The sequence below is a fragment of the Condylura cristata genome, unplaced genomic scaffold, assembly GCF_000260355.1.
Source record: "Condylura cristata isolate star-nosed mole 26May11 unplaced genomic scaffold, ConCri1.0 scaffold00046, whole genome shotgun sequence".
Classification (NCBI taxonomy): domain Eukaryota; kingdom Metazoa; phylum Chordata; class Mammalia; order Eulipotyphla; family Talpidae; genus Condylura; species Condylura cristata.
In genome coordinates this window covers 3,028,028-3,055,684 of record NW_004567147.1, presented here as the reverse complement: position 1 = coordinate 3,055,684, position 27,657 = coordinate 3,028,028, and the positions used below count along the sequence as shown (strand labels likewise).

The 27,657-nt window shown below is 40.0% G+C and overlaps 1 protein-coding gene and 1 pseudogene across 4 annotated transcripts in view; both read left to right on the top strand.

Annotated features, from left to right (window-relative positions):
* Positions 1–27,657, top strand: part of TBC1D7 (TBC1 domain family, member 7) — a 54,566-nt gene that overhangs the window by 7,790 nt on the left and 19,119 nt on the right. For 2 of the 4 annotated variants that reach the window (XM_012734132.1, XM_012734135.1), the window contains exons 6-9: positions 3,386–3,523; positions 11,092–11,237; positions 15,588–15,717; positions 16,650–17,464. In XM_012734132.1, coding sequence (XP_012589586.1) covers positions 3,386–3,523; positions 11,092–11,237; positions 15,588–15,717; positions 16,650–16,736 — 501 coding nt within the window. In that variant the 3' untranslated portion in view covers positions 16,737–17,464. The other 2 variants (XM_004694764.2, XM_012734134.1) reach the window with 2 other exon arrangements.
* Positions 20,019–21,530, top strand: LOC101629346 (annotated as a pseudogene).

Genomic DNA, 27,657 nt, shown 5'->3' with positions numbered 1-27,657 from the left:
AAAAAAAAAAAAAGAAATAATACTATGAACTAACAGATAGAGCTGATTGAACTTTTGCTGATTGTCCCACTGTTGGCCATTTTCTGGTCCACAATCCAGTATTACATTCAATGCCATGTCTTAATTGAAACAGTTCCTGTCTTTTGTGTTTCATGACCTTGATGCTTTCAAAAAGTACTAGCCAGCAGAATTTCCCAGTTTGGGTTTGTGTGAGGTTTCCTCATGATTAAAGTATGGTTATTCATTTTTGTCATGTGGACAATAGAGGTATGACGCTTATTTTGATCCATAGTTAAGGTGGTGTGGGCCAGGTTTTTCCAATATAAGATTGCCAATTTGTCCTTTGTAGTTTAGTAAGTAGCTTTTATAGGGGAGGTAGTAAGTAGCTTACGGGGAGGTGCTCTGAAACTACATATATCCAACCACTGATGATTTTTGCCTAAAACAGTTTACTATGCTGATTCCAAAAGGTGATTTTTGAACACATTCTTTCCTTCTGCATTAGCTAGTTGGCATTCTTTTATAAAGAAAAATTTTCCCTTTTCCCTCATTTATTCATATTGGTAGGAATTTATTAATTACTCTTAATCAATGGCCTATAATTCATAACTACCATTATTTATTTTGAAGTTCAAATTGTCCCACATTTTGCCAGTAGGAGCCCCTTCATAATGACTTGTGTCATTTAGACAATTTTCCATCATATTGAGTATTTCCTTACTTCCTGCCACAAAAATATGTTCGAGGCTCATCTTCTATTTTTCTAATTTCCATGTATGTAACAAGCCACATATTTAATTGCTTAATTGCTATCTTAAAAATTAAAAAGTGTTTCATCTTAGGCCTTTTTCTCAACTTAATATTTTATAAGTTTCCAGGTATAACAAAGTTAGAATTATAGAAAACAAATTTCTCTAAGCATGTGGCTGAGGAGGGGAGAAAAGAAAAAAAGGAGAAAAAGAGAGGAAGCCTTCTTTCTAGGATTTCCACTTGGACTGGGCATTGGGCTATAATAAGTCCCATATCTGTGTGTTGGGGGGGCTTATTATTATTTTTTTTAATAGAATATGGTATTTAGAAACTAAGACTAGGGTACATTGTTTCTGATGTGCCATTGATTCTAGGCAGACAGCTAAGACATATATGCATATTTAAACATACATTAACATGCCAGTGTATTTTTATGTATCTGTTTATGTGTTAAAGACCTTAAGTTCTCCTTCATATCTACAATTCCAATTCAGGGTTGCAAGTTCTTTCAAGCCTCACTTGCTTCTTTGACAGTTGCAAGTATGAAGAAGCTTCCATTATGTTCAGCATGTTAATTTCTTTTGCTCCTTCCCCTGTATATAACAAAAGCTGCTAATTACATTTTTGTCCCTGTACACTTTCACTTAACTCTCCTGCCACTTTCACTTAACTATTTGTTCAAAAGGGAAAAGAGGGGAAGAAGATGAGAGCAACCACAAGGATGCTTATAGTTCTAGGAGTTAGTAATTTTAATACAATCTGCAATTGACTATAGGCATTTATTTTTTTTTTAATTAAAACAATGAATTGTTCAAAAGAGGGTCTTGCCTGAAAGCTGTGCTATTATGTAAAATTATTTTAATTGCAAGTTGTAGCATGTCAGTGCAGCAGTTTGAGCTTTAAATTATTCCTTTTGAAGTTAAATCATGTGATTCCCACAGACTTAGGCTCATCCACTTCCATGAAGTTTGAGTTCTACTCAGTTTTACAGTTCTACACAAACTCTCTTGTACTAGGAGGGAACAATCCAAAAAGCAACTCTTAACACACTTCTTTAAGTTTTATTTATCTTTAGCAAAGTGAAATTGGTTATCCTACACAACTTGTTGATTATATATTAAAATTAGGTTAGAGTATCTATTAGTTCAAGAAATCTAAATAATAAGTTAAAGTTGGCCCTCCCTGGTGACGCAGCGGGTTAAAGCATAGCGCTAAGAAGCTAAAGCCACTTCAGCATGAGTTCGATCCCGCCTGCCCTGGAGTTGACCACATGGCGCGGCAGACCTCTCCCGGCCCGCCCGCTGCTCCCCTCAGCAGTGTACTTCCTCAGCCAGCCTGTTCTGCTCCCCACTCTGTCTCTGGTGAATCCTCTCAACACCCCTACACCTATGGTCTGTACCCCAGCTCTGTATGTATAAATAAATAAATCTTTAAAAAAAAAAAAATAAGTTAAAGTTTCTGTCCCATCCCTACTCAGCTCATGCAGCATCAAGCCCAGACACCACAGCGGGCTGTGGCAGCCATGCTGTCAAGTCTTAGTTCAGGGCTCTGTCACTTGTGCGACCCCAGTCACCCAGCCCCACTCAGCCTCTTTTTCTTATCAGACTGATGCAGTCCTCTGGAGGATGTTTGTCTGCTTCCTGGCTGCTCAGAGTGATTGGGAACAGGGGTGATATGCTGAGCACCTTGCCCAATGCCTAGTTGGCTGGTCCGAGAAAGAATGCTTCCTTTCTTTCTCCTGTTCTTCTGTTCACCTCTCTTCAGCCACATTTATACATGCTTAGAGTAATTTGTTTTCTATTATTCTAACTTTGTTACTCTTGGAAATTTATAAAATACTAAGATGAAAGGAGGCCAAAAATGAAATAGAATTTATTTATTTATTAAGATAGCAATTTCGATTTAACTTAGAACTTGGCTGAAGTGGGAAGATACTTTTTACTTTCCTTTTAACATTTAAAAATCCTTTAGCTGTTAAATTCTAGATAAAAGTGTAAAGCTGTTAGTAATGGTGTTTTAAAACAAAATAGATTTTAGATTTTATAAAAATTGGTTGAAATTTATTTGAGTGTTTGCTTTCATTGTGAATAATGACACAAGGTTAAGAAATGCTATCTAAAATTCTGCTATCTAAAATTCTGGCATAAAGGGTATTTTAACATTTTAGGTGTTTGAAGATAGAACAAAGTTCGAAAGGTATTTTAGAATACTTTGAAATAAAGAAGACTCTATTTGTTCTTATGGAGCTGTTTAATTTTTGCAGCTTTACTGTATTGGCAAATGTCTCCAAGTATTATTTGTGCCATTTATCCTTTTTAAAGAAATTTTCCTTTGGGTAGAGAGATTGAGCACCTTGCTTGTGATATATGCTCATCTGTTATGGGATCAGTGATAGAGGGCAGAAAATCTCTGGAGTGTTCAGCTGGGTGTCTAGATATTCACAGTCAACACTCATGCCAGTAAATTTCTCTGGTTACTCATTCTTCTCTCCCATGGTAATGAACTTTATGCCTTTTGGTCTACTAGCTAGGATCAACATTTAGGGTCAACATTTAGGGTCCAAGTTTTCATTTTTATAAAAGAAGTTTTTCTCCCTTGTGCGTCTCTCTCTTGAGATTTATTATTAATCTTTCAGGAGACAGAAGATGAAGTATTTCTTGCTATTGCTAAAGCCATGGAAGAGATGGTAGAAGATAGTGTGGACTGTTATTGGATCATCCGATGCTTTGTGAACCAGTTAAATAACAAATACCGGGAAACTTTACCTCAGCTGGTAAGGGATACTTTTTTTGGCTGCTGGGTGATGGGATGAGCAGTATTTGTGGCGATCCCCAGGGTATTCTCTTTTGCTTCTGCTATAATTATGAGTAAATCCTTTGTGGGAATGCCTGTATGTACTTTCTGTGAAAGATAAAATCGTAACTATTTCCAGCTTGGTGGATCAGATGTATCTATTATAACCACTCAGTTCTGTTTTTGTAAAATAAAGCTGCCATCAGAAATACATAAAATAAATGTAGTATTCCTTATCCTGGCCCAGCATCCAAGGGCTTTATCTAGAATATCTCTTGGCGATAGATGCAGTTTAAATGTGACTGATCTAACAGGCAGCTCAAATAGCAAAAGTTTTGTTACTTTCTTTCATGTAACCAGAAGTTCAGAGCTGATATCATAGTCCATGTTAGTGTTAGTGTGTTAGTGAAAGGGACCCAGGCTTCTCTTGGCTCTTCTGTATTCTTTGATTTGCTCCCTTCTCATGCTCCCATGATGGATGTTGGGGTGGAAGTATGACATCTCTGTTCTATGCATGCAGAACAGTGTGCCTAGAATGCCTTTCCAAGCAAGGATTACCTTTTTATCCCATTGACGGGACGAGTAGAATGGAAATCCAGTCAACCCTGTTGTAACAGACTTTCCTTCTGCATAGCTGTTAGTTCAGAGGAAGCAGGGAAATGTGTTTTTTTTTAAAAGACAGACACATTGTGATCTGCCATTAAAATGTGATTCTGTTACCAAGGAGGAGAGTAGCTGCTGCCTGCCATACTCTGATTTGGGAATTCAGGGATCTAAATGGCACTTGCTTTGTTAGCACAGCCAGAGTCTTTTGCCATTCTCTGTTTTCAGTTTTTTTTCATAATGTCTCATTTGTAAAATGAATTTATCTTTTTCCCTTAAATCATTGATTCTTTTCATTTGAAAGTTCTGTTCAAGGCAGTAAGTGTGATACAGGGCTCAGGGCCACACACAAGGCCCTGGTGAAGGCTGGATGAGTCCTGAGGCTCATTGCTCTGACTGTATCAGCTAGCACAGTTGGCAGCATCCTCCAGCTTCATAGAGTACAGTACAAGAGTGTAGGTACACATATAAACTTTATTTTTAGAATTTAAAAATTTAGTATACTTAGTTGATTTTAATACATTTAATTTTTAAGCATGGCATTATGGCACACATAAATACAATGGTGAGCCACCTTAAAAGGTCTCAATTATGTTATCATTTATTTTGTTTTTCTTAGCATTGCTATATATTCTGTAGCAAATTGATAGCTTATGTTTCAAAAATTATTTTTGATAACAATAGATCATATATTCTTAATACAGGAAATACAGGTGAATACAATGTTCTCTTAGAACATTGTATTAATAGCTCCCAAACCCTACTTCCTTTTTTTAAATATTTATTTATTATTATAAATAAATACACCTCTGGGATACAGGTGAGAGGTGCAGAGGTGAGGAGAAGATTCACAGAGACAGAGTGGGGAGCAGAGCAGGCAGATTGGAGTATAGAGACAGGAGAGGTCTGCACTCTGTGCGTCAGCTTCCATGCTGGGGATTGAACTCGTGCTGTGAGGCAGCTCTGACTAGCTTCACAGTGCTATGCTTTAATCTGTTGTAGCACCAGGGAGGGCCCCCAACTCCTGCTTTCTAAAAAGTAGACATTGTGGTCAGCTATGTGTTAAGGTGGATGGGTGGGTGTCTCTGTGGCTGTGTATGTGGGTGTCTGCCTGTACAGGTATATCCATATACACTTTATGATTTCACGAGCAGTTTACATATACATGATTTTTTTAAAAACACATATTGTCACACTATCTTATCACTCTACATTGTTTTGGTTACATTTTTCTTTTTCTTTCTTTTTTTTCAGCCTAATGTTTTAGAGCATTTAAAAATTCAGTACAGATACATCAGTAGTTTTTAGCCCCAACACTTTATTAATAACACTTGGTAGATTTAAAAAAATTACCAGTAACTGCCCTTTACCCAGATTAAGTAAGTCAAAATCTCGGGAATTCTCTGGAGTAGGAATTCTAATTTTTTAAAAGTTCTAGGTGACTCTAAAATGTGATTATGTGGTTCCACCCATTTGGAACCACTTTTGTTGTCCATACAGATAGACAGCTTGCCTTTGTATGTGCTCTTTTTGTTAAATCATGATCAGTACCTGTAGAGTGAATGCATGGTTGAAAGAGAGAGATTTAAATTTTTGTAATAGCTGGTTGCTCACCTAAAGCATACACATTTTATACTTCACCCCATAAATGATGAGAATTCCTGTTTTTCACCCCATTGTCAATACTTGATTATATCAATCACTTACATTTTTGTTCATCTGATAGTGAGATGGTTTTGATTTACATATCCTAAGTTTCCAGTGAAGTTGAACAACTTTGCATGTTTATTGGTGACTTAACTTTGTCCATCTTTCTATTATTTCATTTGCTCCTCTTATATTTGTGAATTACCAAAATGCACTAGGTACTTATCCTTCCTCTGTTACATATGTTGAAAATATTTTCTCCCTGTATGTTTTACAAAGATTTTAAATTTTGCTACAATTGTTCTGTTGATACTGTTTCTTTGCTTTTTCTAGCCCCAACAAACAAACAAAAATCAGAACAGTCTTCTAAATTTTTAAAACAGTTTAAAATTGAGTCCTTTAATTTGTCTTTAACCCGTGCTTTGTGGCTTATAGCATGGCCAGCCAGTGTACTACTGCCCCTCCTGTTTACCTCTATGATATTGAGAACATATTTCATACCAGGCAATGGCAAATTTGTTTTTATCGAAATACATCACCTAAACACATTTTTCTGTTTTTACAGATGAGGAAACTGAAGCACAGAACAATTAAGTGAGGTCTTAAGGTCACATAAGTAGCAGTAGAACTACTGCCTACACTATAGGTCAATTCATCCTTTTTGCCACTGATTTGAAATTCTACTATCATAGATTGTCACGTATATTTATATCTCTATTTGAACTTCTGTTTTGTCTTGGAACAATGCTATATGATTTATCTAATATAATTTTCTGACTATTCCCAGAGCTAATAAGGAAAGGTTCCTTTTATTCTTTTCAAAAATGCCTTGGATTTTATTTTTAGAAAGGGCTACTAGAATCAGCCAGATAATTAATGGACATATATCCTATAAGTATTATGACATCATTTTCTAAAAAAAGGGGCTGGTATGCCTGTTAATAGTGCCTCTTAAGTAATGAAGAATGAATTTTGAATTCTTCTGAATGTGTTAGATTTCCTTTGTGGTGGTTGATTTTACTTCAACTTTTCTCTTTAGTTAAGCTGTGTTTTTATTACTGTTTTGTAGTGAATCTCTCCCTCCTAAATTATTGTTAAGTAGAGTTTTTTATGATCTTTTTATGATTTTTTTATGGTATGTTTAGTATGGATTATATTACAGCTTTTCTTCTTGAAAACTCTTGGAAATTCTATTCTTTGATGAGTCAGTTCATTGCTAAAAGATTAGAAGTTAACTTCAGTCTTATGAGATGGACAACTTATATTGCTAATCTCTCTTTTGATCACTTTGTTCTTAAGCCATCACAGACTTAATTGTATTTACTCGCTAAAGCAAGTCAGCTTTCTTTCATTGCTACTACTGTGAAGGGGAAGGTTGTCCTAGAGGAACTCTGCAGAGTCTTATGGACTCCACTCCCTACTCCAGCTTTCTGGACCCTACACCCTACTCCAGTGATTGGAAACTACAACTCCCCAGCAGCACCAGGGAGAGAACTACGAGGACTTAAGGGTTGAGCTAGCAGGAATTCTGGGACATTTGGGGGATAAATAGGGCGCAGTTGCATCTCACACGCTCTCGCTTGGGAAACGGCTCTCCAGACCACGTGACTCGTTGTGTTCAGTCAGCCTAGCCGTAAGATATTCCAGCTGTAGGGTAATGTATCCCGCTCTCTTTCCCTGGGCTGTTTCCTATTCCTTTCCCCTTTTTTAAATAAACCCATTATTGACCCTTTTGTGTGTACCTGTAGTATAACTGAGTTGTGACAGACAGGCGGCCCAGTCCACTCTGGGCTACTCTGTAACTCTACTACAGTTTTAAAAGAGTTATTAGTTGTTGTTGTTGTTGTTGTTATTTTTAGATAAATACTACTAGCAACCTCTTCCTAAGTTTAATATAAATTCTTCTCGGTGGTTAGGTTTCCTTTTCATCAGGTTTTGTTTGTTGCTAATGAGGTAAGCTTTATTTTCTTTACAGGGTCTTAAAATATTGGAATAACATCTGTTTTACAATAAACAATACTTATATAAAAATCACATTTACCATTTTTATCATTCATTGTATACTAAACATTTCAGACAATGTAAATACTATCTCCTTCCACTAAAAAAAAAATCATGTTTTTGTATTTGTTGTCTTTCTTAGATTTAGCAGTAGCATATGATACATGCTTTTCTCTGTGCTGCACTCTTCATCCGATTTATCTTGGAAAACATGCCATATTTAGACATTCCTTTTCCTTACTTGTGACTGTATGCTACTCCATTTTGTATGTGTGTGTGTGTGTGTGTGTGTGTGTATCTCCTTTACTGAACCTCTCTTGTATTGGCCATTTGGCACATTTCAGTCTTGCTGATATACGTGGTACAACACTCACTATAAGCAAATTGCTTTTATATGTCAGTTTATTTTGGGGAAAGAAATCCCTAGAAATGGATTTATTAGATCAAAGGATAAATGAATGTTATTTTGCTAACTATCTCTAAGTTCCCCTTCATAGAACTCATACTTTTTTGCATCCTTATGTCCAGTACTTGAACCTGTTTTTGTTACAACCTTGTTTGGACTCCTGTTTTTTCTATTCTTGGGCCAACACTATTTAATTTATCTAATAAAATTTCCTGACTATTTCAGTAGCTGGTAGAGAAAGGTCCCTTTTATTATTGTTCTTTTCAAAAATGCCTTTTGTACAGTCTGGTATGTCATTTTTACTACTCTGATAGTTGAGAAATCACAGCCCGTTGTTTTTATGTTGCCTATCTTTTATTATAAATAAGATAGAATATATTTTCATATGGATAAAATGACTGGCCTGTGGTAGAGGCCAGAGATGCAGGGGGCAGTGAGAGGATACATCAGAGACAGAGTAGGGAACAGATCAGGCAGATTGACAAAGTACACTGCTAAGGTGAGCAGCGGCCAAGACAGGGAGGTCTGCCACACCATGTGTACTAAACATGTGTACTAAACATTGTATACTAAATATTTCAGACAATGTAAATGTTATCTCAGTCCCTCTGGGGCCAGGGATTAAATTTGCACTGAAACTTCTGTGGCTTTTGCAATGCTGCACTTTAACCAGTTGCACCACCAGGGAGGACACTGTTTCCTTTTTTTTTTTTTTCTATAGAGTTTTCTCCTTTTCTTTACTTCTAGAAGCTTTTTTAATTCTCTATTTCTAGAAGATCTTTTTATTTAGGGGTATTTCCTCATTAAGGTTGTTTGTGAACCTGGGCAAATGCCCAGAAAATGTTGATGGCAAAGAGCAGAAGACTAAGTTGTATATTCCATATATTTTAGTAATCAACTACTAAAAGTTTGTCTCATCTATATAGGGAGATAAATGGCTGCTATACTTTAGGTTGTATAAACCTAAATATTATCATTAGTCATCTTTAGGTAGTGTGATTATAAGTGATATTTAGGTTCTTTATTTTTCCTGTGTTCTCAATATCTTATGTTAAGCATACTTTTGAGAATGAAAAAAATATTTATTAAGACTGACAAGAAAGATGTATGAAGGTGCTGCTTAGTGTATTTAAATATTTCATTTAATTCGTTACTCATTTAGTCACTTAACAGTTATACATTGTGTGCTTACTATGTCGGATAATGTAAATTCAGTCATTGTCCTTGCTGAGATCATAGTCTAAAAAAAGAAAAGGACAATAAATAGTTTAAAATTTCATTTATTTGAATCCTGTTATTTGTACTAAGTTTTGGGTGAAATTTTCTTTATTGTGAGACATAATATATTAACGTATAATGCATAATATATGAATGTGTATAGGGGTGTTTTCATCTTTGCCACTTGTGAAATAAATATTCCATTGATGGGCCCTCCTTGGTGGCGCAGCAGGTTAAAGCACAGCACTAAGAAACTAAAGCCACTTCAGCATGAGTTCGATCCCCACCCTGCAGTGATCTACATAGTGAGGCAGACTCTTCCTGACCCTCCCACTGCTCCCCTCAGAAGTGTACTTTATTGATCTGCCTGTTCTGCTCCCCACTCTGTCTCTGGTGAATCCTCTCACCACCCCTGTACCTCCTCTGGCCTTTACCCAGGATTCTGTATGCATAAATAAATAAATCTTTATAAAAAAATATTCCATTGCTGCAAACAACCAAAATTCTAGAATAGGGTTTCAGAGGTGAAAGTCCAGGGTAGGAAATTCTTTGGCAATTTGTGCTTCAAAGAAAAGCTCTTGATTTGGATTGTGGTTTGTAGTGTTTTGGGGAAAATCTAGGAATTGTTAAGTGGTATAGGAAAGTTTAATAGAAAACTATTCACCAAACCCTGAGAGAGTAGGTAAAATGAACAGTTATTAATATGTGGACCCCTTTTTGCTTAGCTAAGCTTTGTCTGCCTGCCCAAAAATTCCATCTCTTCAGGGATGTTTCTGACATCTAAATCTGGGAATGGGTTCCCACCTGGATATCCCCAGCATCTGATGGCTATCCCCATCATCACTTTGTGATAGTTTATAATTATCTCTTTATTACTGTGTCTCAAATAGACTGTAAGTTCCTTGAAGATAGGAACTTTATCTTTTATTTTTCCCCTGCATGTAGCATAGGTTTGAACTAATGTGGACATTATAAAGATTATTAGTTAGCTCTTTGGCAGAAACACAGAGGGGCAGATATTTAGTCAAATAATAACTTGCATTTCTTAAGTACTGTGGGGTCTGTTTGTCTCTTCTGGACTTTAGGGGTTCACCCTTGGGGTTCACCCTTAGCCAATGTATCCTCTGGGTGGTAGATTTGTCCTAATCCGTGGAACTGGCATTGTTAACTCTCCCAGTTGACTGCTGCCTAATCTTCTGTGGAAGAGACTATCAGATGCAATCCAGGTACTTTGTTCCCTCTGTACATTTTGGGGATGACAGAACTTCTTCTATGGGCTCTCCTGTGAACCTCCCTGGCATGGTGCACAGTTGACTCAATGTGATCAGTATTTAGTTAGTGTCTGTTGGGTCCTTTAATCCAACATTTTGTCTCTTTCTTCCTAGATCCTCTCTCCAATTTAGTCCCACTGTTTCTTTGGTCTTACCTTTTATTCTTACCCAAGGGCAGCCAGAAATAGCCTGGCCTTGACATCCTAGAACAACTGTTTTGCTATTAGGCCTTTGGTTGCTCTGGTTAGTGCTGACTTGGGAAATGGCTGTGTCACCAGGTTTTGACCTCTAGTATTTCTTTGCATTCAGCATGTATTTTTTTTTTTTTTAATCATAGGCTGTAAGGTCAGGTAATGTTATGTCACAGCAAACGAGTAATCTCTCTTCCTGTTTAATCATCAGCCAAAGGTGTTTGAACAGTACTTGAATTTGGAGGATAGCAGATTGCTGAGTCATCTGAAAACCTGTTCTGCAGTGTCCAAGCTTCCCTATGAACTCTGGTTTAAGAGGTGCTTCTCAGGATGCTTGCCTGAATCCAGTTTGCAAAGGCAAGTATTTCTTTAAAGACATACTGAAGGCTTGGATTTGGAAAAGAATCCTGGTTTATCATGTGACCATCCTAGAGAATATCATTTTGTTTTATAACAATACAGTAACTAGAAGCTAACTTCTTTTAATAGCTGCTGACATAGCACATGATTCTGCCTATTACAGAAACAAAAACATTATAAGTATTATATTGATATTAGGAATGCTAAATATATGTATGTTTATGCAAATTTGAAAGCCATCAGTATGTTAGCTGTTGTTCAGAATTCAAATCTAAAATGATCTCCAAGAGCTATATAGACATGTGCTTTTATTTTCTAGAAATACGAGAGATATTAATCTAGAAAAAAAAATGGATATTTCTTAGATACATAATGACATCTAAAAGTTTATGAAGTCCTTAAAGATTTAAATCTCAAATGCAGCTTTTTTATTATCTTCAGACAATATGATGACTATTTTGGAATCCTAACCCTTCTCCCTAAGATTTGAAGATGCTGTTGAGAAGGACAGACAATGTTATGTGAATACATACTAAGTACATTGAGCATAATACCCACTTTAGGAGTTAAAGGTATTATCAGAATAGTTATTTTAGAATGGTTACAAATCAGGAATGAGCTCTCTTAAATTCTTGGAGAAGTTTAAGAAATTTGAAAGTGAGTGAATCTAATTTCATATATTTTTGTTGTTGTTCTTTAGTATGTGATGATTTCATTAGTACTATAAAAGTAAAGTCTAAACTTTTGTTTAGTTCTTTCTTTTATTCCCCAGAATGTCAGTTTTAGGGATGGGCATTTTGATGGATATCTAGCAGAGATGATCATTTAAAAAAATGTATTTATATTTGAGAAATTAAAAATTGCATGTTAGATAACTGGAGTTTTATTACTTTAGTTACATGTTCTATATTAGGTCTTTAGAGCTTATTCATTGTTAGTTTATAGTTGTGAGATTATTGGTTTATAACTCTTTCAGAGGCATATGCTCACACCTACTCAGATTTATGTCACCATACCACACCTATACCAAGGCACCCACATTTCTCTACCATAGTGCGTTGTGCCCCTTCATTCCTCTTTTCTTTCCCTGCTCCTTGTCTTGTATCCCTGACAGTTTCAGTCTTATTTTTAGTGTTTATTGTTTATTGGTTTGCTTTTGTCTGATGCTTTGTCTTGCTTTTTGTTTCTCTGTATTCCACATACAGGTGAAATTATCTGGTGTTTGTTTTTCTCTTTCTAAATTATTTCACTTAGCATTTTCCACTACAGTTGCATTCATGTTGCAAATAGCAAGAGCTCATAGATCATGTTTTATAGCTGTATAGTATTCCACTGTACACCATTGTGTGTGTATGTATGTACATATATACCTACATATACACACATGCCACATTTTCCTAATTTACTCATCTGTCCTTGCATACTTAGGCTGTTTCCATAACTTGTCTATTTTAATTTTTTTAAAGATTTATTTATTTATGCATATAAGAACTGGGATACAGGTCAGAGGCACAGGAGATGAGAGGTTTCACCAGAGACAGAGCAGCAAGCTGAACAGGCAGATTGACTGAAATACACTGCTGAAGGGAGCAGTGGGCAGGTCGGGAGAGGTCTGTTTAGACATGTGGGTCCTCTCTAACCAGGGATCGAACTCATGCTGTAGTGGCTGCAGCTATCTTCTTAACACTATTGCACCAACAGGGAGGGTCAACTTGGCTATTTTAAACATTGCTGCAGTGAATATAGTGCATATATCTCTTTAAATTTATGATTTTGTATTCTTCACGTAGATAGGAGTATAATTGTTATTTCATATAATACTAATATTCTGAGAAACTTCTATACTGTTTTTCATAAGAGTTGGGCCAGTCTACATTCCCACCAACAGTGTACAAGGCTTCCTTATTCCCGCATTGTTGCCAACACTTGTTTTTGGTCCTTATGATATGGGCCATTCTCATATCACTCCTTAATGATAAGTGATAATGAACATTTTTTCATATGAATATCTTCTTTGGAGAAGTGCCTATATAGATTGTGTACCTATCTGTTGATTGGTCTATTTTATTCCTTTTGTTAACTTGTATCAGTTCTTTATATACTTTGGTTATCAGTCCTTTGTCAGATGTATGATGTGTAAATACTTTCTCTCATTTACTAAGGTGTCTTTGTTTTACTGGTAGTGTCTTTCATTGTGCAAAAGCTTTTTAGTTTAATATAGCCACATTTTTTATATTCACTTTTGTTTCTCTTCCCGTTGGAGATTATTCCACAAAGAAATTATTGAAGCCAACATTGTTGTGGAGTATTTTGCCAATGTTTTCTTCCGTGGCATTTCATATATTTCATACCTTCATATATTTAATACATTTTGTGTTTATTCATTTTGTGAGGTGGTAATATAGTTTTATTCTTTTGCATATGGCTGTCCAGTTTTCCCAACACTACTTGCAGAAACAGCTCCCCTTTCTCCAGCATATACTTTTGAATACTTTGTTGTAGATTAATTGTCCATAGATATGTGGGTTTATTCTAGGCTCCCAAATCTATTCTATTGGTCTTTGTGTCAGTTTAGTTCCATCACTGTACCGTTTTGAAGTGTCAGAGTGTGATACCATCACTTTCTGTTTTTGTCAGGATTGCATTTGTTGTTAAGGATTGCTTTGGCTATTTGTTGTATGATTACACGTGAATTTCAATAATGCTTATTCTGTTTCTTTGAAGAATACTTTGGCACCATGATAAGGATTGCATTACATATGTGCATTGGTTTGGATAGGATGCCCTTTTTTTTTTAAGACTTATTTATTTATTCATACAGAACTGGGGTACAGGCCAGAGTTGCAGGGGCAGTGAGAGGATTCACCAGAGACAGAGTGGGGAGCAGAACAGGCAGATCAACGAAGTATACTGCTGAGGGGAACAGTGGGCGGGTCAGGAGAGGTCTGCCGCGCCATGTGGTCACCTCCGGGACAGGCGGGGATCGAACTCATGTGGAAGTGGCTTTCGATTCTTAGTGCTGTGCTTTAACCCGCTGGGCCACCAGGGAGGGCCACAATGCCCATTTTTATAATGTTTATTTTATCCATTCATGGGCAGCAAATAACTTTTCATTTCCTAGCTTTGTGTTTTTTAAACTATGTCTTAGAGTTTTCATTGCCCTTCACCACCTTTGCTAAGTTTATTCCTAGTTACATAATTATTTTCAATGTGAGTGTGAATATTTTTTTTCTTGATTTATTTCTCTTCTAGCTCATTATTTGTATATAGAAGTATAATCAATATCTGTGAGCTGATTTTGTAGCCTGTCCCTTTACTGTATTGATCTTATTATTTTTTTTAAATTTAGTGTAATTTTCAGGATTCTACTTATTAGAAATGTCTCTTTTCTTAGTCTAAATGTCTAAGGTATGTCTCTTTTGTTGATTTTTTTTTTTTTTTTTTAGAAAGAGCCAGCTTTTTGTCTCTCTGATTCTTTGGACTGTCTTTTTTTATTTCTAGCTTGTTTATTTCTGTTCTAACTTTTATTGTTTCTTTACTTCTGCTAGATACTGGTTTTGTGTGTTCTTTAAGATGAGAGGTAAAGTTGATTATTTAAGCTCTTGCTTATTTCTTGATATATGCCTGTATTGCTATATACTCTTAGTACTGCTTTTGCTGCGTCACATAGATTTATACATGGATATGGTGGCCATTGTGTATTGTTCACTTTCCAACTCTTAGAGGTTTCTCTTGCCTTTTTTTGGTGGTTAATTACTCCTTTGATAATCATTGTGATAATGTAATATATTTGATATGATTTGAATCTTAATGAATTTATTGATATTGTTTTGTGACTCAATATGGTGTCTATCTCAGACAATATTCCAAGGTTACTTGAGAACGAAGTGTTCTCACTTTCACTGGCACTTGATCTATTAAACCCATATGGTCTAAGTCCTTGCTTCAATAGTTTCCCCTGTTGATTTTCTGTATTGTTGATGGTCCATTGGTGAACGTTATTGAAATCTCCTACTATTGTTATTGCATGCCTGATTTCAGATTTGATAACCTTTGCTTATGTGTTTTTGATGCACCATATTTCCCTTTAGTCATTAATGTAATTCATTTCAGGGATCACATTTCAGTAATCCTACCTTTCTTCCTGCCAATGTTTGATGGTGTTGAAATAGACTTTAGATGGTTGACTTTTTATTGTGGGGTAGGGGGAGGGAGTATTATTACTTTATAGTTCTTTCCTGAAGTTTATATTTAAAATGTAAGGGGTAATACATTCTTTTGTGTTTGAGATAGCTTGGTAAACTGGTTTCAAGCATATAAAATCTATCTGTGTCTCCATTTTTACAGAGTTTGGGATAAAGTTGTAAGTGGATCCTGTAAGATTCTAGTTTTTGTAGCTGTCGAAATTTTATTAACCTTTAAGATAAAAGTAATGGCACTGAACAGTGCAGAGAAGATAACAAAGTTTCTGGAAAATGTAAGTGTGCTTTATTTGATTTGATTTTGACTCTAGAAATAAAAAGTCCATTTAGCTAGCCAGATCTTCCTATTGCATTGTTATTTCAGAGAAATAATGTTTTCACATTATAGCAAACAATGCTTTCCTTTGAAAATGTTTAACATAGTTGGTTAATAAGTTATAGTTGGCATCCTGTTTGGGGGTTTGAGCCAGGGACTCACGGTGATTGTGCATTTAGGGTCAGGTTATCCTAGGATAACCTATGGGACTACAGGAAAAAAAGGGGGAGACTTACCACTTTGGGGTGAGTGATCTTTGCTAGTGGAAAATGAAGCCTGGTATTTTTGGAGATTTTTGTAAGCCTTTTCATTTATGTTACTGTCTCTGATGGAGTCTCTGTTGATTTTATCAATGTGTTTAATTATAACTTTGTATGCATTGAAAGAGGCCTAAACATATCAGCTTTTCCTTTGCTTTAGAATATTTTTAAACTGAGGAGAATATTTAGAATATTTTTAAACAGAGGAGAAGGTGAAGGTATCTATTTCTGAAGGAATTTCATTGGACCCCAAAATTTAGTCTTTTTTAAATTTTAAGCAGTGGCCTGATAAAGAAAAAAGCAGTAAGTAAATGTGTATTGAATTTATAATTGTAATAATTAGTGTTAATAGTGCTAGAATCTGTGCAGATGTTTTTCACAAATGATCTCATGCTATCCGATAAACATGCTATCCTAGAGGTGGGATCTGAGCCGAGGTAGTAACCTTCCCTGGGATACATACAGTTAGTGAGAGTGCAAGATTTTAAACAGTCTGACACCAGAGTTCCTCAAGTAACAACTTTTGAAAAATAATGAAGACTCCAGTAGAAATACATTTTATGTGATAGTGAGTGAGGGAGATAGTAAAGCTGTAAAATGGAAATTTCATGAAATCTGGTTTGCTTTTCAGATTCCCCAAGACAGCTCAGATGCGATTGTGAGCAAGGCTATTGACTTGTGGCACAAACACTGTGGGACTCCAATACATTCCTCCTGAACATACCTGATGGTTGTGGTCAGTCAGCAGGCCTTACCTGAATTTTTTCTTTGTGAACATATTCTACTAAACTGAGTAAAATAGAGTTCTTGCTTTGGTGCTCAAAGTATATATTTTTTATTGCCAGTAAAATTATTGAATTAAGCTACCTGTTGTTGCTGTGTTCTGGAGCAACATCTCTTGATCACACAGAAGTAGTGTTTGAATGGCATGTTAAGAGTTGTTTGAAATCTACTCCCTATTTTTAAAGCAGTTCTATCAGGGTAGGTGGGTGCTGTGATAAGCAGTGCTTCTCTGTAATTCATACCAAGCTAGTTACTTCTAAGGTTTATTTCTGGAATAAAGAACAACTCCCTTTTGTTGACAACTCAGATTCAGTGTTTGTTGATGCAGTGCTTTTTTAAATCTCTAACCCTGATGCTTTCTGGGTGCTTCTCCTGCTAAATAGTTTTATATAAAGACCTAAGATTTTTTTTTCCCTTTTTTTTTGTGCCACTTGAAATGAAACAGTTATTGAACAAAATATCTAAAGTTTCCTACTAGGAGAAAAAGTACTTGTTGCATTTTGCTGGACTCATGTTTTTTTTCTGATGGGTCATTAAATGTTGGGTGGACTTAAGGGGACATTCTGCCACCCAGGCTAGAAATGAGAGAAATGGCAGGTTAGGGATAGTATCTGATGATCCTCAGGCCATCCTGTGCCTGTAATTGTCATTATTCATTGCACAATTGCAGGCTTTGAGACTGGTGAAACAGGGCCCTCCTGGAAGACTGATTCAGCTGTGAGACTTGCAGGAGCCTGGGTGGCAAGTTGGATTCTCCACCACACCCTCAAGAGATGAAGGAGGCAATGAAATTATAGAATTACAATTTTACAATTCTGAGAATTCAGTCCCTCCCTAATGTAGAAAGTGTCTGCTGAGAAAAAAGTGCAGAGCAAACTGAGTTGTTGAAACCAGCTGTTTTGAACAGTTGGGTATTTAATTTTTTTTTAATAAAATATAGTCAGAAGGAAACTTCTTAAAGCTGGTTACAGTTAATACTTTAAAATATGGCCCTCCCTGGTGGCACAGCGGGTTAAAGCGCAGCACGGAGAAACTAAAGCCACTTCCGCATGAGTTCGATTCCCGCCTGTCCCGGAGGTGACCACATGGTGTGGCCCACCTCTCCTGGCCCGCCCGCTGCTCCCCTCAGCAGTGTACTTCATAGATCTGCCTGTTCCTCTCCCCACTCTGTCTCTGGTGAAGCCTCTCGCCGCCCCTGAGCCTCTGGCCTATACCCCAGTTCTGAATGCACAAATAAATAAATCTTTAAAAAAAAATACTTTCAAATATAATTTGTGGCTAACCATCCTTTAAGTATCACATCTGCCCCTGAAAAATTTTAAGTCCACTTGGAGATATAAGAAAAATGTATGATAAGGAATCCCTGCTCCCCTTGTCTGCTATCTAGTGATCTTGGGAGATAGGTGAAATTCACAGAGAAGTCATGAAACAAAAATAATTTTATTTTAATTCCTGAGTCACATAAATTGAGTTTTTTCTATAAAACAGATGATGTTACTGAATTCCAACTCCAAAAAGGGAGAAATGAAGAATTAGCAGTTTTTGGACAAATAAGAATTTCATAGTATGTTCTCCTCTTTGCTTACTTCATAAATGGAGCTTCAGAGCAAGTGGGGTAGGGGGACAAGTTAGGGTAAGTGACAGGGATCCTTGGACTCTTGGGAAGGCTTAGGTGGTTGAAGTTGTATTCATAGTTTTTGGGGGAACCAGATGACCTTCAAGGGAGTACTATTATTCCTATGCTGTGAAGGGATTGAAAACCACTTGTTCTGTGAGAGTTTTCTGTCAGACCAGTTTGGTAGACCCTTTCTGGCTATAGGCAGTGGGCAGGGATTTATTTTTAAAGTGCGTCAATCTGTTACCATCAACAGACTTTTTAAGGCCCACTGTGAGGATCTGATTTCATTTTAATACTAGAATTTTATTTTGCTGTGAGCCAAATATTTTGAAAATGTTTTTGCCCATTGTCTTTGGGAAAGAAAAGCACAGCTCCTGATGAAAGGATCCCCATGTTCTCTTCATTCAAACCGTTTTTTTTTTTCAAGATACTGAAGAAATTTTCCTTGATGTTAAAGCCTAGCTGGGGATTCTGTTGTGGTGACATTGTCATACCTAATGTGTGGGGTTCTCCTCCTCCCTTGGAAAGCTAGGACTTGGCACGAATAAACTTAATTTTCTTCTACAGTGTCTTCATAAGATTCTCAGTCTTGCTCTGTAGGAAGCTATTAGGGGCCAAGGTGAGTTGGGGTGGCTTTTACCTGCTGACAAAAGAGGACAAACAGGTGTGTGTGATGCAGGTGTGTGTCTGCAGATGCTTCAAAAAACACAGTCACAACAAACTGGGTTTTTGATTAATGGAAAGTTTGCCTGGAAATTGTGGGGCCGTACTCAAAGTACATGATGTAAGAAAGCTATGAAAGCCACAGTCCTCTGGTCCTCAGTGTGAGATGTGCTTACCTGTCTTGAATTCTTAAGAATCCTTATTTGGCCCCAACCTGTCACCTGTGATCACCTCCTTACTGTGACTTGAGCTTTTAGTTTTCCTCCCTGAAAGTTAAGAGTTTGCACACATTAGGTATGACAGTGTCATCACAACAGAATCCCCAGCTAGGCTTTAACATCAAGGAAAATTTCTTCAGCATCCACACCCCCCCCCCCCACCCCAGGAGTTGCTCCTGTATGGCCACCTAGCACAGGGAAGACCATGATTGCCAGGGCTCTTGCCACCGAGGTTGGCGCTGCTGTCTTTGTCATTAATGGCCCTGAGATTCTAAGCAAATACTATGGGGAGATAGAAGCAAGGTTACAGCCAGATATTTGCTGAAGCCGCTCTGCGGCACTCGTCAATTACCTTTATCAATGAGCTGGATGCACTTTGCCCTAAAAGAGAAGGGACCCAGAATGAAGTGGAAAAAAGAGTAGTGGCCTCACACTCTTTTTATTTTTTTTAAAGATTTATTTATACATACAGAGATGGGGTACAGGCCAGAGATGCAGGGGTGGCGAGAAACAGAGTGTTGACCAGAACAGGTAGACTGACGAAGTACACTGCTGAGGGGAGCAGCAGGTGGGTCAGGAGAGGTCTGCCATGCCATGTGGATCACCTCCAGGGCAGGCGGGAAACAAATTCATGCGAAATTGGCTTAAGCTTCTTAGTGCTGTGCTTTAAGCCGCTGAGCCACCAGGGAGGACCCGTGGCCTCACTCTTTTAACACCGATGGTCAGCATGGGCACCTAAGGAAATGAAGGACGTGTGCTGATTCTCGGGGCCACGAATCACCCCCCGCCTGGACACCGCCCTCCGGAGACTGGGACGCTTAGATAAGGAGATTGAGATTGACGTCTCAGACGCCCAGGGCTGGCTGGACATCCTGCAAAAGCTGCTGTGGCATGTGCCACACGTGATCCACAGGGCCAAACTGCTGCAGCTGGCCCGCGGTGCACCTGGGTGCACACGGCTACGTTGGGGCTGACCTGGGGGCCTGGTGCCACAAAGCAGGTCTCATCTGTGCCTTGCGGAGAGTCCTAAGGAAACAGCCAAACATGCCTGACAGCAAGATAGCTGGGGCCTGTGAGGGTCATTCTGGACAACTTCCTGCAAGCAAGATCAGGCCCAGCACCATGCGGGAAGTGGCGATCAGTGTCCCAAACGTGTCCTGGTCACACACAGGAGGGCTGGAGACCATCAAGCTGAAGCTGAAGCAGGGAATGGCCCCTGCTGCAGTATCCAGAGCCCTTCATGCGCATGCGCTTCCAGCTGCCCAGGGGTGGCATCCTGTATATGGCCCCCAAGGCTGCTCCGAGACCATGATCGCGAAGGCCCTGGCCCATGAGAGCAGGCTCAACTTCCTGGAGGTCAAGGGGCCTGAATTAATGAACAAGTACATTGGTGAGTCCCAGCGAGCCATCAGAGAAATCTTCTGCAAAGCGAGAGCAGTGGCTCCTTCCATCATCATCTTTGATGAGCTCGATACCTTAGCAGTCGAAAGGGGCAGTTCTTCATGTGCTGGCAACGTGGCTGACCAGGTTTTGGCGCAAATCTTGACAGAGATGGACGGCGTTGAGCAGTTGAAGAAGGTGTTGGTTCTAGCTGCCACCAACTTCCCAGATCGCGTAGATGAGGCCCTGCTGAGGCCTGGATCATCTACAGGATCATCTACGTGCCCCTGCTGGATGCAGCTGCAGCTGTGTGCCATGCCCATCAATGGCGAGGTGGACCTGGACAAGCTGGTGCGCCTGACGGATACCTACTCAGGAGCGGAGGTGGTGGCCGTGTGCCGGTAGGTTGCCCCACTGGCCCTGGAGCAGGACATCTGGGCCGACAGCATCCAGCCGAGGCACTTCAAGTGCCCTGAGCACCATCAGGCCCCGTGTTCCCGAGTTGCCAAGGCGCTTCTACAAGGACTACCAGGTGCAGAGCGGGCTGCACACCCTGCCCACCTGCAGGGCCAGCGCAAGTTTGATAGGCCAAAGCGGAGCAGTGTTTCTCATGGTGGAAAGGCCATGCACTCGGGCTTGAGGCTTACACAGAGCTGGGGGCCACCCGCTTGCTCCCAAGCCTGCACCCCACCCCAGTGCCTTCCCTCCCCGTTCCCACCCCTGGGTGCCGCTCAGCCCTGGGCAGCAGTGAGTGGCCAGGGCGGGGCCGTGCCTTGGTACTCAGATGCTCTTTGGAGGCATGAGTGTTGTCAGCCCCCAGCAGTTTTTAATAAAACCTTCGGTGCCCATGTTTCAAAAATATAAATAAAAAATGTACAGTTGAGGCTCAGATGATTCAGAGAAATGTTAGAAATACTTCAAGATGCATGGTTCTTTAATGGCATTACAGGGTGAGGTGGGGAAGTGGCTGAGTCTCTGCACCTCCCATTAGTTCAGTGACCCCAGTGTATATCTTGGTTGCTACAATTTGTTATACTCTATTTGTTATACTCTTTACCCCTCAACATGTTTGTGAGCCTCCATGAGCTTAAGGTGAAATAACTTGAGGAAGTGAGGAACTCCATGGGTCATTGTTTTTAATACTATGGTTTGCTACCATGTGGCCAGGCTTTTGGGTGTATGTGATGTGTAGGGCTAGCTTGGCCCATTCCAAAGTCTAGTCAGCTCCCAAAGTGGAAGGGCAGCCCCCTTCCTTTGGAGCATCGGTGACATTTCAGGCACCACTTATTTAGCAACAGCTTGTTCGGATGTCTTTCTTTTGTTCGGATGTCTTTCTTTTGATCATAAACTTTTATTGACCTTTCTATCTGCTTTTTTTTTTCTTTTTTTTTTTTCCTAAAATGCAACTGTTGGTGGCCAGGGTCTTGCTGGTTCCTTTTCCACATTCTGCTTTACTGGAAGCCAGACCCATCTTTGGCCATGCTGCCATCTTTGCCAGAAACATCCCCTGGCAATGGGGCTACATCTTCTCTTCTCTTAAAACTCTGCTCAAGTATCACCTCCTCCAGAAAGCTCTCCTGGCTCTCAGATCTTCTGTTCAGGTTTCTTTCCTTCCATGGTGCCCTTTCTGTCACATTAACTGTTTGGCTTAGAATAACCTACTTATTTTACATACTAGCTCCTTGGGAGTAGAGATCTTGTCTTACTCTATTTTTCTTTCCCTCAGTGACAAACACTTCTCCAGGCTCTCCTGGGCCACTCATGTGGCTCAAGAATTTGAATACAAGAATGCCTGGCTCAGTGTTGAAGACTCCTCTAGTGATCACATAGAATTGTTCCCAAACTAGCTTGCTGGAAGGAGATTTCATTAAAGATGTACAGTTGAGGCTCAGAACCTGAGAGGGTAGGGCTGGAACCTAGGGCAGAACTAAAGATACTCTGAACTCTCTCCTGTTATTGTTGGTCTATTCTTTGTGTCTACTACCTTCTCTCTATGGTCTGGATTGCTTTGGTGGAAAAGCTTTACCCCAAGATCCTAAGCACTTATATTACTGTTGAAACTCTGGAGACAAGATTCTCTTATCCCAGGATCCTGAATCCATGAGAAAGAGGCTGTGGCCAGCTTGGTACTGGCATGGGCCATCATTGATAACCATGGAGCACGGAGGGGTCATGCAGCAGAGTCCATAGCAGTGCAGGGGTGGTGATGGATGGACTGTATGAAAGGGTTTGTGGTGATGCACTCAAGGGCTCTCCACTCCAGTGAGCAGATCTGCCAAGGGCTGTGTGCCCTACAAAGGTGGCAGGAGAGCAAAAAGGAGCCTTCTGCCATCGGTTTAGCAGAGTGGCTTTTCCATCACCATTACTTTTCTGTGTTCTGGCAACCAGCCTTGAGGGTGGGACATCCAGCCCTTTCAAGTGAAGGCAGGCACAGTAGAAATAATCCAATGGCAGCATTCACCTGGGAAGATGCTTACTTCGTGAACATTTCATATCAATTCTTTTTTTAAGATTTATTTATGTATGCACACAAGAACTGGGATGCAGGCCAGAGGTGCGGTGGGTAAGAAGATTCACCAGAGACAGAGTGGGGAGCAGAATAAGCATGTTGAAATACACTACTGAGAGGAGCAGCAGACAAGACGGGAGATGCCTGCTGCACCATGTGAGTCACCTCCCTGGCCAGGGATTGAACTCATGCAGCAGTGGCTGCTGGTAGCTTCATAGTGCTGTGCTTTAACCAATTGTGCCACCAGGGAGAGCCTGTCATGTCAATTCTGAGTCAGGAATGTGAGGGCAATCCTTCATCCCCTCATTGTCTAGATAAGAAAGGTAAGGTCGGGAGTAGTAAAGTAGGGTATACAAGGGAATTGTTGCTGACAGGTAAGCATCTAGATACTCTGTCTAGAAAAAAAGTCTACTCCCTCATCCTGAATCACTATTCCTGTCTGTTATCTTAGTCTTAAAAGTTTTCTAGATAAGAAAACTGAGTCATTGCTCTGGAGAGGTAACCTGCTGTCATCATCTATAAAATTCTTTTCAGCTGTATCTATATTACTGGGAAGGGCATGAGTTTATTCTTTTTGATTGCTGAGTAAATATTACATTCTTGACCAGTCATTTATTTTCAGGCATTTGAGTTGCTTCCATAGCTTGTAAATTGTACTGCAGTAAACATAGGGGTGCAGGTGTCCTTATGAATTAATGTTTTGGTGTGCTTTGGATAGATTCCTGGAGTGGGATTGCTGGATCATATGGAAGCTCCATTTTTAGTAGTTTGAGGAACCTTCACACAGCTTCCCAGAAGCCAGAAAGAAAAAGAAAAATATCAAATGATCTTACTTACAGGAGAGATGTAGAGGAACCAAGAAAAAACAAAGGTAACTATGATAAAGTAAAAATCAAAATCATCAGGCAACTATAGATCAGAGATATACCAAGGGGAGGAGGAGGGAGAATGATCAGGGCAGGAGTGGGAAGAACACAAGGGAGTATGGTGATGGTACATGGTGAATTGGTGGTGGGAATTTCATGGGGAAATCATACGTTATACACCTGTGGTGGTTTATTGGCCAGGGCTCAGTGCTGCCACTGCAGCCTGGGATCTGTTCCTGGCTGGGAGGTGAGGCCTAAAAATCTGAAATTTCAGTGTCATTACTAACTATAGCTCACTGCCTGCTTATTCTGCACAGACACTGATCTTAGGGTTAGTTTTTCTGCACTTGATGCTCTAACAATTCTGGGAAGTGGCTGCTGTCACTGAGCAACACTCCCAAAAATATATTAATTACATGAGTCTTCATTCTGTGTAATGTATGATTTCCCCGTGAAATTCCCGATTGAGAAGTTGGGGCAGTTAAGATAGTGACTTCAGTTATGAATTAAAAAATAAACACTTGTGGGCTCTCCCTGGTGGTGCAGTGGGTTAAAGCTCCACACTATGAAGCTCTTAGAAGCCACTGCAGCATGAGTCTGATCCCCAGCAAGGGAGCTGACCCACATCGCCTAGCAGACCTCTCCGGACCTGCCTGCTGCTCCACTCAGCAGTGTGTTTTAGTACATCTGCCTATTCTCTTCCCTACTTTGTCTTTGGTGAATCCTCTCACCTACCACACTCTGACCTGTACCCCAGTCCTATAAGTATAAATAAATAAATCTTAAAAAAAAAAAAAGTAACCACTTGTTTAAGATGACATGGTCAAACAGACAATAGGAAAAACAAGGAAAAGTAAAATCTGGCTGAGTTGAGGCCCTACCTAAACTTAATTATAGCGGGTGATTCTGATTATATGCCTCTGAAAAGTGGTATAAATGTAGGCACTGAGGGGCGTCCCTGGGGGTCAAGAGGTTATGTCGCAGCACTATCAAGATATTCACAGCTACTGCAGCACAAGTTCAACCCGTAGCCTAGGACCTGACCCACATGGAGCGGCAGACCTCTCCTGACGGGCCCACTGTTCTCCTAAGCAGTTTATTTCAGTGGACCCACCTGTTCTGCTCCCCACTCTGTCTGTGTAAGTCTTCTCACCTCCCCCACACCTCTGGCCTGCACCCCTGTTCTTGTATACATAAATAAATAAATCTTTATTAAAAGCCACTGCATGGCCCTCCCTGGTGGCGCAGCCGGTTAAAGCGCAGCACTGAGAATCTAAAGCCGCTTCCGCATGAGTTCAATTCCCGCCTGCCCCGGAGGTGACCACATGGCGTGGCAGACCTCTCCTGACCCACCCGCTGCTCCTCTCAGCAGTGTACTTCCTCGATCTGCCTGTTCTGCTTCCCACTCTGTCTCTGGTGAAGCCTCTCACCGTCCCTGAGCCTCTGGCCTGTACCCCAGTTCTGTATGCACAAATAAATAAATCTTTAAAAAAAAAAAAAAAAGCCACTGCAGCATGAGTTTGATCCCCAGCCAGGGGATCAAATCTTTATTAAATATATATATAGGCACAAAAAAATGAGGCAATTTGAGATACTTATGGATTCCCTGTCTGTGGTCCTGAAGCCTTCTCCAGGATTTGGTGAGAGCTGTGGGAATGTTTCCTCTCATGGTGGCCTTCCCCTCCCTGCAGATGGTGGCTGCAGGAACCACTCCATGATGAACCCCACTGGCTCTGAATCTCCAGTTTCCCCAATCCTAGCCCAAAGTTTATTCACCTTCCTTTAGAGGTGCCAGTTAAATTGCATGCTTACATTGTAATGGGAATTTCTTCAAATAAGTCATATTATGGTTACTTTATCTTAGAGTTTTACTCTTTTGAGATTAAAAGCCAAACTTGATATAACAGAAGGGAGGGGAGAAACCTGGGGTATTCCGCTCAGCACTGAATAGATGTGTGCAATAGTTTTTTTAAAGCCTCAGCTTCCTCACTTTGAAATGGGGGTGAATGTGTACAGAACAGTATTGGGGTACAGAACTAATCCCACTGGTATTAAGGTGTTAGAATACAAGTGCTGCCCTGGCAGCCATGGCAGTTGTGCATGAGCAGTGAGGGTGTGTTGGTGAAGCTCAGGTTGGCCTGAGCTTGTTCTTGTTCTTCCAGTGTCATTGCCTGGTGAGGGGCACCACTGTCTCTTATAACCAGAATGGATTGGATTATGTCGCCTGTTAACGTTAATGTTCTGAATGTGGATATGCTTAGAGGGGTTAGAGACAGCACAAGAGACTTTCAGTGACTGGACCTCAAGAAAACTACCTTAATGTCTTCCTTCCACCAGCTGGTAAACTGAAAACTAAGACCTGGCAGGCAGCCTGGGCAACGTGGCTCTTCCCCTCACTGCTGAAACTTGTGTCTTTCCCCAGCCCTTTCTTTGAGCTGGTTGAATGGTCAGAGTGGTCATGTTTCCAACTGCAGTAGAACCATCCACACCTCTATGGTCAAAACGAAAGACCATTTTTGCTCCCTATTTCTTTGACCCACTCTCCATATTTGAAATTGCCCCTTTTTGCTCTGACCTTCCCTCCGCCCCCCCACTTAGGTTTGGCACCTGTACTGTCTCCAGTCAAGTAGAGGCAGCTGGCTACAAGAGGACAAACCCATGTCTTTGTACTGAACTGAAAATATCAGGAGAGCCTGGCTCTGGAGCTCGCTGGCACCTCTTCCTGCTTGGCCCTGTGGGGCTCTGTTTTCCTGACCAGCTTCTTGGTGGTCTGAAAAATGCCTGCATTTCCTTACTGGCTTATTCCTAGACATTTTTTATATTTGATATGATTGAAATAATAATTGTCCCAGTAAACACATTAAGTAAAAATGCTAAGTAGTTAAGTTTCCTTACAATGTTTGCTTTAAAAAACATCTTAACTAAATTAATTCAAAGGTAACCAGGATAGAAAGTATAGTGAACAGGGCTCCCAGGCACCTCACCTCAAAAGCGGAAGCTTCTTCTCACCTACTGTGGTATGATATTGTATGTGTTCTTCTAGCAAGGTGAAAACGTGGGACCACACAGACATTTGTCCTGCCAGCCTCTGGGCTGTCATAGCCCAATCACTGAAACAGAATCGAGGAAAGCCCAACACACAGATTGCAACAAGGGCTTCTTGTTGCTAGGACTGGGCAGGCTGAGTTGAGCAATGGAGTGAGGCTGGGTTGATGGAGGTGACAATAAGTGTTTTAATGCTGGTTTAGAAAAGTTGCCCTGCTGCTCTGACAGCCAGGCAGCACAGACTAGACTCTCACTAGATGACACACCTGCTATTTTGACTCCAGGGCCTTGTAGAGCCAAGACACGTGTCATTTGAGAATTTGTTGGTGCCGCTTGGGAAGCTCATGTGGTGAGGCAGAAAGCCCCAGAAGAGCTCTCATCACATCTTGCTTCCTGGATGAGCAGGGTGCTGGGATTCAGGGCTCACTCTTTACCCTGATTCTGCCCATGGCACATGTGTGTGTGTGCATGGGGGCCGGGTAGGGGGGAGATTCTGAGGCAATAAACTTAAGGGAAAAGTATTTTAACCTGTGTAGATGAAGAGACTGGCTTGCTCT